This window comes from Sinocyclocheilus rhinocerous, unplaced genomic scaffold, assembly GCF_001515625.1.
Source record: "Sinocyclocheilus rhinocerous isolate Xijiao unplaced genomic scaffold, SAMN03320098_v1.1 scaffold114, whole genome shotgun sequence".
NCBI lineage: Eukaryota > Metazoa > Chordata > Actinopteri > Cypriniformes > Cyprinidae > Sinocyclocheilus > Sinocyclocheilus rhinocerous.
In genome coordinates, this window is record NW_015646344.1 from 115,449 (window position 1) to 134,967 (window position 19,519).

The 19,519-nt window shown below is 37.6% G+C and overlaps 1 protein-coding gene and 1 long non-coding RNA gene across 2 annotated transcripts in view; both read left to right on the plus strand.

Moving 5' to 3' along the window:
• The window catches only part of LOC107707304 (uncharacterized), a 20,383-nt gene extending 15,005 nt beyond the window's left edge, over positions 1–5,378 (plus strand). Inside the window, exons 2-6 of the mRNA XM_016511293.1 lie at positions 757–814; positions 1,131–1,194; positions 1,578–3,220; positions 3,602–3,665; positions 4,396–5,378. Coding sequence (XP_016366779.1) covers positions 1,136–1,194; positions 1,578–3,220; positions 3,602–3,665; positions 4,396–5,134 — 2,505 coding nt within the window. The 5' untranslated portion in view covers positions 757–814; positions 1,131–1,135 and the 3' untranslated portion in view covers positions 5,135–5,378. The remainder of the gene's footprint in view (positions 1–756; positions 815–1,130; positions 1,195–1,577; positions 3,221–3,601; positions 3,666–4,395) is intronic.
• A 4,587-nt stretch (positions 5,379–9,965) lies between these two features.
• LOC107707308 (uncharacterized) overlaps positions 9,966–19,519 on the plus strand; it is an 18,274-nt gene continuing 8,720 nt past the window's right edge. The window contains exons 1-2 of the long non-coding RNA XR_001636239.1: positions 9,966–9,986; positions 10,498–10,555. This is a non-coding gene — a long non-coding RNA (uncharacterized LOC107707308). The remainder of the gene's footprint in view (positions 9,987–10,497; positions 10,556–19,519) is intronic.

Genomic DNA, 19,519 nt, shown 5'->3' on the forward strand with positions numbered 1-19,519 from the left:
GTCGCATTCGGAGTGTCCTACTTGCTTTTCTGAAATGAGACAGCCTCGATGACGTATGCGGCCTTTGAATGCGACCTCCGGAGGGCGCAGCCTTCTAAATGAGACACACCCCTTGTCCAAATACCCACACTTGCGGTCTTGGCCACTTGAGAGCGCGTGCGCGCGACAGGAAGTAAGTGTGCAAGTCTGTCCCATGTCTTCAAAATGCCAAAGTGCAGTACCCTTAACGCACACTAAACCCACACTCCAGAGCGCTATTCAAGGTTAAGTGTATCCCATCATGCATCATGGACTGAACAGACATTTAGAAGTTGACTTTAAAATGCAAAGTATTTCAAATTAAAATGAAAATAAAGCTGTGTAAACACTTGCATTTTTACAACACTATAAGTGTGTCCCATCAGGTAATGAAAAGTTGTACACACACTTGTGCTCTTCACACCCACTTGAAGAATTCGGCCAAATACAGGAAATACATCATTTAAGTAATCAAGTGGTCAAGTGCAAAGACTGCAAGTGTGGGTATTTGGACAAAGCCACAGCTTGTGTGTCCACACTTTTGTGACGTAATGCCGCTTTGACTGTCGGGTAGAAGTCTGCAGCGGAGCTCGCTCTCAGTGCGTGTTCGGCAGAAGTGCATAGCGATCACGAGAGCACGCTTCTGAAAGCGAAAATGAGGAACATAAACTAATTGTATGCTTTCAATGTCTATGGTGGTGACGGCCCTGAATAAATGTAATACATTATTGTGTTTAGCAGATAACTGATGAGTTGTGAAGGTTTTCAGTGTGGTGTATACGTCGATGAATACAAGGTGAGATAAAATGTTTACACTAATGTTTAGAATAAAATGTTTTACCTCCAATTTTTTTTAATTGGAATAAATCCATTTTTAAAACGATAAATATTGATACATTTATATTATTAATTGCATTGGTTATCCACTTGGTAGTAAATAGCTAATTCTGTAATGAGAACAAAGAAATTGCTGGCTGCACGCTGAATTAAATACAGACTGGCGATCTAGCAAATATATAATTGAACCTCATAATTTAATATTTAACTCATAATTATATTACGTGATAATTTGATATATGCAAACAGAGAATGTATTTTTTTCTTATTCACAGTAACAATGTCATCAACTATTCAGCCCCACCGACGAAACAGCAAGGATGTTCCTCCCAGATTGGCGTAAGAGATTGTTGTTATTCATTAACTCGTTTGATTCAGAGAATCAAAATAATTAGGTGTTTAACTAAAATGTGATTATTTACCATATTGCCTATGACTTGTTAGTAAATGATGGCAGGAGAAAACTACAAGAGAAATCTCAAGCTTCTCAAGGAAGAGACACACACACAAAAAAGACGACTAAAGTGTTTCAAAATGAACAAGAATTATATGTTGACTTAAAATATTAATTCAATATTGTTTTGACTTTGTTCAGGACTGAAACAACACTAACAGTCATAAACAACCACGATCCTGTCACAGCAAATCATCTGTCCCTATACTAGTTTATACCTTATTGAGATCATAACATGTTGATGCTGAATCAGTTCTGTCTTTTGTAGATCACATCCTGATGCCATCCTCATGAATCCAGGTCCTCCAGCACTTTACCAACTGAACACAGACAGAACATATATTGATGGGAATCAAAAAAAGGTCAGACGATGGACATATGGAAGAAGAGACAGAAACAAGCAGAACAAAGTCATACTGATGGTGGGAGAAACCGGTGCTGGGAAAACCACCCTCATCAACACCATGATCAACTACTTACTGGGAGTGAAGTTTGAGGATGAAGAGTTTTACCAAATCACAGAAGAAGAAGATTTAGAAGAATCATTAACCCAGACATCTGAGATCACTGTTTATGAGGTGTTTGTTGAAGAAAACCCAACATCTCTGACCATCATTGACACTCCAGGATACGGAAACACTGAAGGATACGAGAAAGACAGAGATATTTCTGAGTATCTGATCAGATTATTCTCAGATGAGGATGGGATTCATTACATTGATGCAGTGTGTTTTGTGATGAAGGCGACTCAGAATCGACTCTCTGGAAAAGAGCTTTACATATTTCACTCAGTTCTTTCTCTGTTTGGTAAAGATATAGAGAACAACATAGTGTTTCTGTTCACACATTCGGATGGACGACATCCAAGAGATGCTCTCAGTGCCAGTAAGAAAGCCCAGATTCCCTGCAGAAGAGATGGGAAAAAACAACCTGTTAATTTCTTATTCAACAACCAGCAGAAAGAGAAAAGAGACAATCTGTCTGAGAGTGTTTTGAAATCAGCCTGGGAAATGGGAGACGAAAGCATGAATGAGTTTTTGACACTGCTGGAAGAAAAGAACAGAAAAAGTCTTCAGATGACATTAGATGTTCTGAAAGAGCGAAGACGACTTGAGACCTGTGTCTCTAATCTGAAGGAGCGAATCCCTGAGGAGGAGGTCAAAACTGAAGAACTGACTGCGATTCAGGAAGCCATTAAAGAGCAAAGAGACAAGATTCAGAAATGTGAAAACTTTCAGTTTACAGTCAGAACCGCTGTCAAAGAAAAAGTCCCCACAGACGATGAATGGTGGTGGAGCAGAAACCAAACCTGCTGCAATGTGTGTGAGGAAAACTGTCATAAGAAATGCTGGGAAGATCCCTCAAGCTGTGAAGTCATGACAAAAAGCCACTGCACTGTGTGTACAGGAAAGTGTCATTACAGTGAACATGTCAGAGAGAATAAAAAATATGTGGTGAAGACAAAGACCATCACGATGACATTTCATGAGCTTAAACTGGAGTATGAACGCACTGGTGAAAAGCCTAAAACCAGCTTTGATAAAAAAATATATGAAACTATTTCAAACGAACATGAAAGAAATATGAAAGAATCTGAGAATAACACAGAAATAGAAGAAAAACTGATCAGTGATCTGGAGAAGATTGCAAATGAAAAGTCCAAACTGCTGCATGAAGCTTATATCATCATCGCGAGTCTGTCTGAGATCGCATTAAAAGCAGACAGCGCTTTCACTCTTCAGCATCTGGATTTCTTGATTCCCAGACTGAAGGAGGAGGGAAAAGATGAATGGATGAAGAACCTGGAGGATCTGAGGAAAGCTGGAGAAGAACAGAAAAATAAGGGGGCTTTACATCATGTGACGGATTTCACTGGGAAAAAATTGAACCAATTTGACAATCGTGTAGCAGGTAAAAAACAATAAAATAAATGCTACAAATCTGAAAATACAAGATGAAAAAGCACAACAGATGTAGATACATCAGAGAAAATAATTCACTTACAAAAGTTCCGTTATGACATCACTTAAGATATTTAATTCTCAAAAATGTATTTGTTGCAAAATAAGACAGTATTAGGAATCAAAAGAATGCATTACACTAAATTATCACACTATAGCAAAATATAACAATATACATATATATATATATATATATATATATATATATATATAAAAAGCGCATAAAGTATTATTTATAAAAGAACCGTTATGTTAATTATGTGTTTTCTTTATAGTTATGAGATAATCTGATGCAAACTGATAATGTATCCAACTTGTTATTCAATTGCAGCTGCAACGGCATCATCCATTCATCACCACCGGCGCAAAAGCATGGATGAACCTCCCGAAATAATGTGAGAAATCATTGCTACGCATTGATTCAGGAGACTGGTGTTTAAACAAAAATTACATTATTATATTATGGTGCAATATTATTAAAATATCTCTTGAACATAATACACTGCCTGACCAAAAAAAAAAAAAAGTCACTGTTTGCATTTCAGTAAGTAAACACTGAAAATAATAGGGTTTACTCATTTGTTGCAGTGATTCATGTTTCTGGCTTGTTGTATATTTGGCAACAATTCTTCTAACCGTAACTGATGCCGTGTGTACATCTTCATTTCTTAAACAACCACACTGGAAGACGTGCATGTAGGCTACATATGCCAGAATGACAATGTCAAGATTTATTGGACCCAAATAGTGAAATAGTGGTTCAGTAAGCATGAGGAATCATTTTCATGTATGAATTGGTCCACCACAGAGTCCTGATCTTTACAGAGTGCTTTGACTTTCCAAATGTCAATACAAAATGTATGCTCTCGATGGAAATAAATGTTGTGACATTGCATAATGTTGTCGAAACAATGCCATAATGAAAGCACAATATTATGCAAAGCTAAAGGCGGTCCAAGAAAATATTAGAGTGTGCGACTTGTTTTTGGACAGGCAGTATATCTAGAATAAAGTATCGTAAGTAACATCTGCTTATCAACAAATATGGTTACCGTTAATAAAAAACATTTGCATTTGAAATTGTAAAATATATAATTATAAGCTCTTAATATTTCTTTTCTCTAGAGCTGGAGTTATTCGTCTCAAAGATGAATTTATTGAACTCTACGAGAAAGATCACCCTCAGCTCCAGCAGTGCACAGAGAGACTGCGTCATATCATCAAAACATTTGAAAACGGTTGCAGATGTGCCACTGAAGGCTCTAGAATTGCAGGATGGATGGGGATAGGTGGAGCTGCTGCTATAGTTGCAGGATTAGCTTTAGCTCCATTTACTGTAGGGGCTTTTTTTGCTGCTGCTGTTGTTGTTCTTGCTTTCGCTATATATACATTCATAAGTGCTCGATGTATAAGTGTAAGCTGCAGCTCTCAGAAAAAGCGCCAGATGACACGGTTAAGAAAATGCATTGAATCTGAACGGAAGGAATTTCAGGATAAAACCACCCCTATGGCTGAAAAGATGAAAGACATTCTTGAGCGTACGGAGAAAATATTGGGAGAGCAAGATGCCATATGGATAGAAGAGGTTGCTGAACTGACTAAGCAGGTGTCTGAAACTATGACTTTAATTTCAGAAGTTTATGGTGGGTTCAGCCTTGTGTTTAACATGATCTCAGCTGAAAATACCAGGACGCTCGATGACATGGACAAACTAGCAGAAACACCCATAGATGAAGAAATAGATGAAAGTGAGATGAACACAAAGGCTGGGGAATTCATTGTTAAAATGAGGAAATTAATTAATCAGTTACAGAACATTGTTAATGAACTTGAGAAAACAAAAGACAAACTAGCAGTTTATTAGGATACAAACTGAAAACGGCTGAGGGAAGTTATTGCTCGATCCATCTGAACGATCAATTCAACTAGTGACCAGCATCTCATTACAGCTAATAAAGTCAGGTCACCTTTACTTTTGTAGTGCTTTATACAATAGTGATTGTTTCAAAGCAGCTTCACAGTGATAAAGAGGAAAGTAATAGAATCAATGATGTAAACTTTGAGGCAAATCCAACAGTCATACTTGTTCTCAGTAGTGTCATAATTCAGCTCCAGTCAGTTCAGTGTTGGTTTAAACATTTAATTCAATGTACTACAAGAAAATTAGATTTTTTATTTTTTTTTGCTAAATGGAAATGATATTTTATTAACTGAATAAATTCAAGTGTAAATATACATTGCTATTGATCTGTATTACTGATCCAAAAAAGTAGATATTTTGTTGTTTCTTACTGTTTAGTGAATTTACTAAGCTATATATTATGTTTATTATGTACAGTGTATATAATAATGCCTATGCAAATCTTTACAATAACTGAAAAAAAAACATTATATACTGATTTCTAGTCGTGTCCATTTTTGGAAGGCTAAACAAAGTAGTTTCGCTTACACAACGAAACACAGTGTCACACACGGCGGCCTAGCGTGAGCAGAGGCGGCAGGCTTGAGAACGGCGCGGCTGGCGGATTCGACGAAGGAGCGGCAAGCACATGTGACGACCCGGGCTGGACTCCGCTTCGTCCACGGTGAAAGCCGATCCGATGATCCACAGCGCGAAGTTGTTGTATTTCCTCAGCAACCAGCACGGATCAGCTCCAGGCATGACGAAGCGGATATCATCCTCTTTTGGAAGACCAAAGAAAGTAGTTTCACTTTCGCAACGAAGCACACAGCGCCTTCACGACATGGCGGCGGCGGCAGCAACAATACTACAGCGAGAATAAAAGTTACGCCTTCTTTCTTTGCGTGAACATTTGGGCGCGTTATGCAAATCTTCCCACATCGTGACGTAGACATGTGGGGGCGTGTTAGAACAAGCTGTTTTAGGTAGGTGTGGCTGACTCTCAACTTTTATAAAGAATATCTCTTTGGATTTGAGACTTTAGTCTTTGTAACTTTACAGATCTTCTTTATGCACCAAGAGCTTGTAACACTCCAAAGAGAAAGGAACAATTGAAATCGCATCATATGACCCCTTTAAATTAATTATATATATATGTTTATAGCAAGGTTTTTGTAGGCTACGTCAGAGAGGTGCATGCTGTATATGTATATTGAACTGCTTTGGTGTTTGTGACATGATGGCATGTACCTCGCGCACAGTGACACAGCTCATTTTCAATTCAAAACAGAAAAAAAAAAAATAATAAAAAATCAATCTAGTTTGCATTGCTGAACTCTGTTGGTCATTTAACATGTCCATAAAACAGTTGTCAAATATTAAATGTTTCGCTACTTCCGTGTGTGTGCGCATAATATTTCTTATTGAAGTTGTCGATATGCTTTATATTAATTTTCTTGTGATTAAGCTCTGTTTTTGTAATTGAAGATTGGGTGAAATGTGAATTATTCGTTGGATTTTAACTAATCGTTAAGTAGCCTAAAAATGTCAAAATGTATATCATAATATATACATAATAATAATTATATTGCTGCAGATTTTCAAAACGCACTTAAAAAAAAAAAAGATTAATTGAATTTACAATTTTTTATTTTATTTTTTGGTAAGTGGTTGCAATCAATTTATTTTAGCTACATTTGAATAAACAAATTTAGGCTAGTTGACTAACTTTTAACATATATATATATATATATATATATTTTTTTTTAATATAGCTAAAATAAATTGTTTGCAACCAACTTAAATTGTTTTTTTTTTCAGTGCGGACACAATACGGACACAACCTAGACACACAAAAAAATTGTATAAAACATATTGACAGCTTCTAAAAAATTTGCTAATTGTTAAGTGAGAATATTATGTTTAAGCCATTATTTGTTCATGCAGAGACTAATGTAAAAAAAAAAAAAAATGAAAAGGTGTATATGTTTGTAACCAAACCGTATAGGTGAACATGCTGAGCATTCATGATATTGTTATTAGGCTGCCTGTTGAAGATGTCAGTGTGTTTCATGCGAACTTATAGCTCCGTTTCTGACAAAACACCACCTATGACATGCTAGCAACATTTTAATCATACTAGCAAGCAACATGTTAATCATGGTCAAATATGTTAGCCAACATTAGGAAAGAGTGGATGGACTTTATTTTTAATGAAGATCCAGATTGCGTCAGTAAGAACTCTGTCCTTTGTTCACTTCAATTTCCTGCGGTTTCGTTTATGCTGTGGCAACTACAGGGGCGCCTTAAGATAACCAGAGGCCCATGGGCTACAGCGTTACAGTAGCCCCCACGTTAACATAAAGTTCATTAAAACTCTCGTGCTGGGCTTTACTAGCGCATGCATTGTGTATTCCGCTAGCTAGTATATCGGTAGAATACATGGAACATACCAACTATACAAACTGTGTGGGGGAAACTTAAACTGAACCATTCACTATAAACTACAAACAGGGCATTGCTGAAAATGAGTGTGTGAGTTTGTTTACAAAATGCTGTTGTCACTGCTGCATATTCCCATATATTCAAATAATTATTCAAAAATATATAATTTCCTTGCAGCCAGTGGGCCCCCTTCCCAGTGTAGGCCCCTGGGCTTCAGCCCGTTGAAGCCCGTATCCAATCCCACGCAGAGCATGCTGGGAAATCCACTGTCCAGTTTCAGCTGTCAGCAAAAATCATTCATGTTATCCCAACTCAAAAGCACTATACGTTAACTTCCATTTTACAATTTAAAGTGAATTGAATGCAATGAAATCAAATGTTGCAAATCATTTCAAATAAATAAACTAAACAAGCAGCAAAAGTATTTGGAGTGTTTTATGTTTTATTAATATAAATGAAACTGGTGATTATTACTTAAAATCACTATTTAAATATTGCATCTAGACAAAATCTCAGACCTCAAATTCTGTAATTCTGAGATCAAATTATCCATGTTATTTTTGCAAAACACGTGGCAATGCAAACAAAACGAAACAGTTGAAATGTACCCAACCACAGAGTTAAAGATCCCTGTTTAATCTGTGATCTTGCGATCAGGATGTAAGCATTAGATTATATGATAAGAAGTTCCTGCATAAGCAAATTCTGTTCAGGAACAAGGAATTGAGGCAGTAATTAAAGCAAAAGGAGCCCCTACCAAGTATTGAGTACATGTACAGTAAATGAACATACTTTCCAGAAGGCCAACAATTCACTAAAAATGTTTTTTTTATTGGTCTTATGAAGTATTCTAATTTGTTGAGATAGTGAATTGGTGGGTTTTTGTTAAATGTGAGCCAAAATCATCACAATTAAAAGAACTAAAGACTTAAACTACTTCAGTCTGTGTGCATTGAATTGATTTAATACACGAGTTTCACAATTTGAGTTGAATTACTGAAATAAATGAACTTTTCCACGACATTCTAATTTATTGAGATGCACCTGTATTTACTGAGAGCTACATGCTTCTTCCTTATTTAATGAGGAAGTAAACACAACGCAAATGTACTCAAAGAATTGAATACTGTTTACACTGAGAACACACATTTTATAGTGACATGAAAAAAAAACATTAATCATTTTTCAATATATTTTTTTAAATGTCAAAGATACTGTAGCACATTCATACATTTATCAGTAAATACTGTTGAACTGTACATGAATACAACTCAAATCCTATTAAACTGTGCATGCAAGAACTTCACACTAACAGAGTGGTTTGTTTAGGGATTGTCAGTTAATTTGCATTGTCAGATCATAACGTGCAGTGTAAGACCCTGCACCACAGCCCTGATCAAACACAAGATCTGCTGTACCTTTATAAGAGTTGAGAGGGGAAAAAATAGCCAAGATCGTACCTCCAAATTGAGGCATTTTATGTAGGCTAGTTATATTTGAATTACATGAAATGCTTTGGTCCCACTTTCAGATTGATGCAACTAAGAACAAACACTTGCAGTGAGCAGATCGTATGAAGTACCTTTGTTAATGGCACTAGAAGCTTGGCAAACAGCCAGGGTCCTGAGATGCAAAACGTAGCATAATGAACACAAGACCAAACAACTAAATTTTCCCAACCAGAGAAATTAAAAAACACTGTTTACACTGCGTACACATTGATCACGAGATGTTCACACATAAAGTGTCTGATTACAGGATTTCAAACAACAAAGCATGGCAGTAAAAATCCTATGGGTTCTGTTCACTATGAACAAGGGATACATGAACTGAAGAAATGTCTAACTTGAATACACTTTGGATAAAAGCATCTGCGAAATGTGTAAATGTAACTAAAATAATCTTTTGTGATTCTGATTTTAATTTGAGAAAGCCGCACCACTGCCAGTGAATCAGTTTTATTCAACCACATTTCAGTGCACGCATTCTTACATGTGCTTCAGTAAGTCTTGAAAATAAACATTAATCAGTATACAGATAAGCAAAAGCACTGTCTCATCACCTAGATTATGAAATTCATTGCATTTTTGGCTGCTGTTGTCAAGAACATGAACTAATGAAATAGTTAAAGTCATATTATTACTTGCAACATCCTGGTTACATTTATACAGGAATGATCCAAATTCTGTACGTAATTGTCTATTTTAAGAATAAAGACTTACAAAAAACTGTGACTCTTTTGTAATCCATTTATTGTTGATCATTCAGATATCAGATGCCACATTTGGTTGGGAGGGACTTATTCAGCAATAAATAGAGCATAATTTCTGAGCACAATCTTATTCACCTAGACACTCTTCATAGACTGCTGGTGTGTATTAATTTTCATATCTTCAATAGCAATTTTTGGTTTGAAATGTTTTGTCAGGGCATAATATTACTGATGTGATTATATATATATATATATATATATATATATATGATTAGATAGATAGATATACATATATATATATATATATATATATATATATATAATCACATCAGTAATATTATGCCCTGACAAAACATTTCAAACCAAAAATTGCTATTGAAGATATGAAAATTAATACACACCAGCAGTCTATGAAGAGTGTCTAGGTGAATAAGATTGTGCTCAGAAATTATGCTCTATTTATTGCTGAATAAGTCCCTCCCAACCAAATGTGGCATCTGATATCTGAATGATCAACAATAAATGGATTACAAAAGAGTCACAGTTTTTTGTAAGTCTTTATTCTTAAAATAGACAATTACGTACAGAATTTGGATCATTCGCAAACATTTCTGAACAAATTTATCTCATCATTTATTTATTGTATAAAATGTATCATTTTGTTTAACAGCAGAAAACTGCTGAATTGTGAAGGTCTTCTGTGACGTTGATACATTGATGGATTCCAGGTCAGTTGGATGTTTATGCACTCTCTACAGCAAGTGAATTTATGATTGGAGGGAACATACATGTAATTTATTGATTAGAGTTTTTAAATAAATTTGGTATCACTTTCATCACAACCAACGCCCATCGCAATAATCGCTGGTTGGCATTACGCATACGGGAAAGAAACGACAGAGGGTTATGGTCGGCCTACAATAATGGGCCCACTACTACCTCCCAAATAAACTTCAAAGTGCTGAAGCGCTAGCACTAAAGCAAGAGCTTCCTTCTCAATTGTGATGTAATTACTTTGGCACTTTGAAAAGTTTTTTGGAAAAATAGCACACAGGATGATCAATGCCCATGTTGTCAATACCCAATCTATTATTGCAGAAACCTTTGCTTCTATAGGTCTCACACTTCCTTGACCCTCTTTCTTTCCCATGTATGTCACGTCTGCTTTCGCAAATTCACATTTTGCGAGATTTACAGTCAGAGAAGCATCTGACAATCAGGTAAATAATAACTCAAGATTGTTCATATGCTCTGTCCAACTGTCTGAATACAGCACCACATCATCTATATATGCATCACTCTTCGGTAAGTCAGATAATATCTTCTGCATGCGCCTTTGAAACGTCGCAGGTGCATTTCGTGTCCTGAATGCAAGGACAGTATATTGAAGAAAGTTATCAGGCGTGACAAAGGCGGAAATTTCTGAAGCCCATGGAGTGAGAGGCACCTGCCAGTACCCTTTTAACAGATTGATCTTGTTATATCTTATCTGTTTATATAACAGTAAGGATACGCTGAGACAATTGCCTTTTTTAACTCTTGTAGTTTACTGAGAACTCTCTAGTCTTCTTCTTTATTAACAATACAACATACACACAGGCGTGATCTTATATATATTGTAATGACCTGGCACGCAGCGCGAGCAGCCAGGTGCATTTTGGGTATTTGTTTATAGCTGATTTATGCGTTAAGTAATATGGTTGGGTTGTTGTGTTAGCATTGTTATGCGTGTTTATGTTCAGGTTGGTTCGTGTGGGTTGGGTTCATTTTAGTGCCCTGTTATGTGCAAGTGTGGACGTTACCATCACGGAGAGAGGTGTGTAAGGGAGGGACCCGGCGGTATGGCCTTGTCTTTGCAAGTTCTCATTCTGTGTTCAAAATAAAAGGATAAAGAAGACAATGCTACCTCCTGCTGGTTTGTTCTGTCAGCGCGCCTGCTTCCAGAGACACTCATGGTCGTGCGGTGTATGGGACACGAGTGCTCTCACTCTCTGTCAGCCAAGTGTAAAAGTCGCGCTGCATAGATGCTAGTAATTAGCTCAGTAACAGTCTAGTAGCCTAGTTTAGCTCCAGACAGCCCCACATTCTGTTGAACAACCCCCAGTTGTTACAATATGATCTTGATCGATCAAGATCGATCTGCACAATTGAGATCAGATGTGCTAAAACATTAGCCACATTTAAATCCAGACTCAAAACTTACCTGCTTAGCTGTGCATTTATTGAATGAGCACTGTGCTACTTCCGAACTGATTGCACTGTATTTTATGTATAATCATTTTCTATTTTTAACTGTTTAAAATTCATTTTAAATCAATTTTTTAAATAATTTTAAATTCTTTGTTTTATTGTTGTGATTATTTTTTATGAATATTCTACTTCCTTTAATGTAAAGCACTTTGAATTACCATTGTGTATGAAATGTGCTATATAAATAAACTTGCCTTGGCTTGAGCGCCCTCTGGTGCGCTAAAACATTAAGTGCATATATCACATTTTCCTCCCCACTTAGTGTTGTTGTATTCATTTCAGAAACAATGTTACATACACTTAACATGAACAAACTGTGTATCTCCCTCTCTCTCTTTTTTATACTTGTCCACATATACATAGATATGCCCACAACATAACACAATGATTCACCTGTATAATGCAACACTTATAGTAATACCAAAATATAGAACAACTGTGATGAAACACCAGCATTGTTCAATGAACTGTGCTTATTCTTTTAAATTAAATGCAGCACCATGACTGTCAACATGCAAACAATGGAATTGGCTTATACCATCAAGGTAAGCCCTAAGGGCTAAACCTTACTGGAGGCTTGATGGTACGTTCAGGATAGCGCTTAGTCTCTTTGTGTGGAGTGTGTAACACCACCTCAGTGTCCCTTGTGGCTGAATCTCCAATTGTGATAATCCTGTTGGAATTGGATCGAGACTAGGACGTGATGTCTCTCCAGACATTGGATGTTCACACAGATCTGCCAGATTCCCCTCAGGGACATCAATGGTCTCTGGACCAATCTCATCTCCATTGTCGCAGTCATTCTGATGTGCCAAGATCTAAACAACATGACGTGTCCAGTGAACTGAAAGTCCCACATCGACAATGTAAGATACTGGACCTGTCTTTGCTGAAACCACACGGGGCATCCACTTCTTTCCTCGACGGTAATCACTAACTAATACCTTGTCACCCACTGCAAATATTCTTTCTTTAGCATGAACTTGACGTCACTGGCAAAGTTTGCCTTGAGCTTTTTCAACCACAGAGGCCACATTCGGCTTCAGCAAATCAAAGCGAGATCGCAACCTACGATGTAGGAACAACATGGCAGGTGATTATTTTATGGTGTCATGTGGTGTGTTTCGGTACACCAGTAGAAAGGTGTCCAACCTTTGTTTAATGGAAATTGATCCTTTCGAACAAATAACGCCCACTTTACTGTCTGAACCATGCATTCCGCCAAACCATTTGTAGCTGGGTGAAAAGGTGCAGAATGTGTGTGCGTCACTCCGTTGGCCTTGAGAAATGTCTGAAACTCCTCGGAGGTGAACTGAGGTCCGTTATCACTAACCAGCACTTCCGGGAGTCCATAACGACTAAACAGTGTCCTCAGCACCTGAATGGTTTTGGTAGATGTAGTTGAATCCATCACACAAACCTCGGGCCATTAAAATATGGAGTGAGCATCTACTACTACCAGATACATGTGTCCTTCAAATGGACCTGCAAAGTCCACATGTATGGGTTGCCAAGGTAACTCTGGCCATTTCCACGGGTGTAAGGGTGAGGGGCCAGGAGCTTTTTGTGTCTGCTGGCATGTCTGACAGGTTTTTGCCAACTGATTTTGCCAACTGAACGTCAATACCAGGCCACCAGACATAAATATGTGCAACCGCCTTCATCCTAATGACACCCGGATGTCCAGTATGTAATTCTGCCAGTACCCTGGATCTCAGCTTTAGAGGGATGACCACTCTCCAACCCCACATGAGGAAATCCAGCTGTGTAGTCAATTCATCATTCCTGTACACATATGGGGCAAGCACATTATTTGCATCCATGACGTGTGGGAAACGCCCAGTTGCCACCATCTCCATTACTTGTGACAGAATGGGGTCAGCCCTTGTCTCTTTACAGACGTCTGTGCATAGTACTGGTAGAGCATCCAGCTGCTTTACTTGAAGTAACTCCACGGTTTCCAGCTTAACTTGAGGTGCAGTTGGCAGAGGTAATCGTGATAACCCATCTGCATTGCATTGCACCGTCTCTATACTGGATATTGTAGTCATAAGCTGCCAACAACAAAGCCCAGCGCTGCAACCTAGCAGCAGCCATGGATGGAATGGCTTTTGTTGAACTGAAGATGGTTGTCAATGGACGGTGGTCTGTAAACAATGTAAACTTCCACCCGTACAGATATTGGTAAAATTTTTGTATTCCAAAAACAATACCAAGTGTCTCTCTTTCAATTTGAGCTAGCATTGAAGAGCATTGAGTGGGGCTAACACTGATGCCAGATTAAGGATGAATCGACTGTAATAATTTAAAAGTCCCAGAAATGAACAAAGTTGGGTATATCCTTTGGTGCAGGTGCATCCACGATTGCCCTGACCTTTTCCGGTGACTTATGAAGACCCTGAGCATCAATGATATGCCCTTAGTACTCCAGCGAATCGTTAAAGAATTAATACTTCTCACGCTGGACACACAGCCCAAATTCATCCAGACGACTGAGGACTGTGTCCACATTTTTTAGATGTTGCTCATCATCTGACCCAGTCACTAATATATCATCTAGGTATCAGAGTGCACGTTCGGGAAGCCTTGTAGAATTTGATCCATTGCCCTTTGAAAAATTGCAGGAGCCGATGCGATCACAAATGGTAACCGATTGTAACAGAACAGCCCCTTTGACGTGATAATTGTGAGGCACTTATGTGAGCATTCCGCCACGGAAACTTGTAGATATGCATTTGAGAGATCCAATTTGGTGAAGCGTTGGCCCCCTGCTAATGATGCGAATAAATCCTTCATTCGTGGAATCGGGTAACGCTCAACACAAAGGGCAGGATTCACTATACCTTAAAATCACCACAAATCCTCTAATCCTCGTTTCTTTTTACAACTAGCATGATTGGCGTAGCCAAATTGCTGCATGTTACAGGGGAGATGACCCCCAGCTCCAATAGACGATTTATTTCAGCCTCAACTTTTGGCTTCAAAGCATAGGGGACATTGCGTGCCTGGCAAAATCGTGGCTGAGACTGTGGCTTGAGTGACACTGTGGCTTTGATACCTTTTAACAAGCCCAATCCTTTCCATTTTTGTGTTTTGATAGCACTGTCTCTGTGCGTCCTTTTTCACACTCTTAATTTCTTGCCAGTATGAGTATGTCAATTTGAGCCACTATGTGAGGAGTGTTCACTCAGCTTTTTCAGAACTGCGACATACTGTGCTACTGAATCGGTCTCGTGCTGACTGCGGTTATGAAACCTAAATCTTTTTGCAAAAACGATCGGTTTCGGCGAGAAATGTTCTTTCAAAACAGTCACAATGTCATTATATCTTATCTGGGGCGATTAAGCTCCGCAGCAGTCCGTATGTAGATTAACCCATTACACTCAGCAACACCGCAACTTGTTTCTCATCTGCAATGTCATTTGAAGCAACAAATTGTTCAAACCTTTCTATGTAGGTAGCCCACTGTTTGACTGACTCATCAAAGCCATCCATATGACCGATAAACACAGCCATTTCATCAAGTGTTGTTCCACAATCTCACTACATACATCCAATCAAATATATTCAGTAGCCAGTCCTTCCCCTTGCAAACATCAGGCATTTGAATAGATCATCCTCATCGCCAATATGTTATATCTTATCTGTTTATCTAACAGTAAGGATACGCTGAGAGGATTGCCTTTTTAACTATTGTAGTTTACTGAGAACTCTCTAGTCTTCTCCTTTATTAACAATACAACATACACACTGGCGTGATATTGAGTGCCCTCTGGTGCGCTAAAACACCCAATACAATCCTCAATACGAGGCAGTGGGAAGGAGTCGGGTTCTGAAATATTATTAACTTTCCGATTGTCCATACAAAAGCGATATGTGGAGTCTGGCTTGGGTACTAGGAAACATGGAGTGCTCCATGGACATATTTTAATAGATATTCTACCTCAGCCTTCATAATCTCACGCTTTTGTGGATTCACCCTATAAGAATGCTGCTTCACAGGGGAGGCACTTCCCACCTCAATATCATGACACAATGCAGACATTCTACTAGGCACATCTGAAAAAAGAGAGGGAAAAGACTGGATCAGCTTACATACATCCTCATACTGTTTTCCTGATAAATGCACAAGATAGCTGCGTAATTCACCCAAAATACTAGAATTTTTCAGCTGAGGAGTAGAAATTTGAGCAACGCCATTGTCTTCTACAACACAAGAGGCAGTTATAGTGACCGTGGAGGAGACTAATGGAACATCCACGGATGGAGCAATATTCAGCTCTCTCTCCACGTACGCCTTGAGCATGTTCACATGGCAAACTCTAGTTTTGCGTCGACGATCAGGGGTTTGAATCATATAATCAGTTTCACTGAGCTTCTGCTCTTATGGACCTGAAAATTTTGCTTGCAAGGCAGCTTGCTGGCAAAAGCACAAGAACAGAATCACATCTTCAAATTCCTTCTGACAATCTTTTTGTCAAACTGCAGCTTTGTTTTCACTTGAGCGGCAAACAGATGAACCTAAGCTACATCACACGCTTTATGAAGTCTCTCTGAAAGAACTCACATAATCCAAGAGACACAGAGGATGGATTTTTTGTCAACAAATGTTCATATAGCAGTTTTAGGGGACCCCTTCCGAACACCAATTTTGCGAACTCATTTCATTTTCATTTTAAAAATATAAAACATATTAATATGTGGTTTAGGTAATATGTGCACATATACTCTGATTATCTTCACCGTATAGCCTATAATAAAATGAAATATGACAAGCACAACTCTGCCTTTTTTGTTAAATGTCAGTTTTAATGAACAAAATAACCATTATAAAACAATAAGTATAAAGTATAAGAGATTTATGTAATAGGAAATAAAGACAAAAGCAAACAATTTGGTCAAATGTATGCAACAAAGTCAGCGTTGTATTACGATTAATAAATAAATAATTTATTAAACATAACTTTGTGCTCAGCCAAAACTCTCACATCTATCTGAAGCCTCCGCAATCTAAATAAATTTTGATGGATTTCTATCATTACATCTTCTTTATTAGATTTCATGTTTTGAATACTGTAAAGGGCTGCTACAGAGTCAACACAACATACCACTCTATCAGGTTTTACTTACTCCACCCACTGCAACCCTACAATAATCGCCATCTTCTCTGCCGTACAAACTGACAACTGATCAGGTAATCTTTTCCCAATACTTACATTCAATGTTGGTATGTATATTCCTATGCCTACCCTATTTTCTTCATCTTTGGATCTGTATAAATATCTAAATAACTGTAAAATGTGCTCTTTATGTATTGACTTGCCATGTGTCCTTTCTCACTCTCTTCCCATTTATCCTTTAGTTCCATTATATTTAAATCTACCTCAGTTTTTGGAAACAACCAAATAGGGATATTACTAATAGGAGTAGGAGTGTTAAAACAGATACTGTCTAATCTATATTCCTCTGATTTAGCCTTTGTTACCCATCCAAAGCCATTACCTTGAAAAGAGTTGTATTCTCAACATTCTTTAATAACAATATTGGTAGGGTTTTCATGACCACATCCACGTAAGCGACACCAGTATGTAAGCATAAGTTTATCTCTTCTCAGGTCTGAAGGCACTTCTCCTAACTCTACCTGGATTGCCTTAGTTGGTGTTGATCTCATCGCACCAGAACAAATCCTCAAAGCTTTATTAATAACTCTATCCATTTTCATTAAATGTGTTTTCGCTGCTGCTCCATACACAAAGCATCCGTAATCTATTGTTGACCTCATTAGAGCCCTATAAATATACATCAATGATTGTTTATCTGCTCCCCAGTCTTTCCCAACTAATGCTCTCATTAAGTTTATAACTTTCTTACATTTTGATTTCACCTTTTCCGTATGTACTTTCCATTTACCCTTTTGATCTAACCACATACCCAAATATTTAAAACAGTCTACTGTTTCCATATTGTTACCATATATCTTTAAGTTCTGTTTGTCTATCCCTTTCTTCCTGATAAATAACATATGACAATATTTACTTGGAGAAAGCTTAAAGCCCCAATTATATGACCATTGTTCTACTTTTCCTATTGCTTCCTTAATTGTACTTATCACACCTATGGGATCTCGTCCTCTTACCCAAAAGGCCCCATCATCTGCATACAAAGCTGAACCAACTCTTCTATCCAAATTCATAAAAATATCATTAATCATTACATTAAATAACACTGGACTTATAACGCTTCCTTGTGGAATTCCATTAACAATTTCAAATTCCTCAGACACTTCTGATCCCACTTTAACTCTAAATCTTCTTTCCGATAAAAAATCTAAAACCCAATTATAGAACCTACCTCTTACTCCAATCTTATTTAGTTTAATTAATAACCCTTCCCTCCACATAGAGTCGTAAGCCTTTTCAATATCAAAGAATACAATATTCATTAATTGTTTCATTTTAAATGTTTTCTCTATCTCATTACTTACTTTCACAACAGCATCCATTGTAGAACGTCCTTTTCTGAAACCACTTTGGTATGGTGCAAATAAACCTCTGTATTCAAGGAAATAATTGAAATAATTAACTAAGATCTTCTCCATCCACTTGCATAGGTGGGATGTTAGGGCGATGGGTCTGTAGTTACTGTAGTTACCAGGATCCTTTCCAGATTTTTTAAAAGGCAGTATTAATGCACTCTTCCAGCTTTTTGGCATTTTACCTTCTTCCCAAATCTTATTAAATAGATACAATATTATCTCTAATATTTTTTCTGGTAATTTCTGAAACATGACATAGCTCAATTGATCTTCTCCTGTAGCAGTATTTCTGATACCATTTAATACCATCACTAATTCATTCATATTAATTTCTTCATCCATGGTACTTTCCACATTGTCTTGTTTAAAAAACATATCCCTATTTTCATTTAAAATCTTTTCTTTATTTTGTCTGTGAATATCATCTAGATGGTCACCACTATGCACACTGGCAAACTTCTTTCCTAATATATTTGCCTTTTCCTTATCTGTTATTGCCATTATTCCTTCATCCTCTAATACTGGTATTTTTATGTACACTTTATTCCCAATCATTTTCTTCACGGAAATCTTTAGTAAAAGGCGAAAGATTTATGCGAGAATGAAGAGAAACTCGAGCTGTGTCTCCATGCCCTTGGGTCTGTGCGAGCCCAGAGGTAAACCACTACGCTCGCCAAGGGTAATCTAGGGTGTCAACACCTACCCACTTGCAATTCGTCACCCCCCTCACTCCAAATGGGAGGAATAAAAGTCACAAAAGTCCCTTCGGTCGCCCAGTAACCACAAGCCCAATGAAGGCAATGCAATCTCTTTCTCATGCCTCCATCTGAGAAGTTGGAGAAAACAATTAAACAAACAAAAGAGTCCAAATAAAACCAATGTAACGTGTAGCATTCCAAAAGTTAAA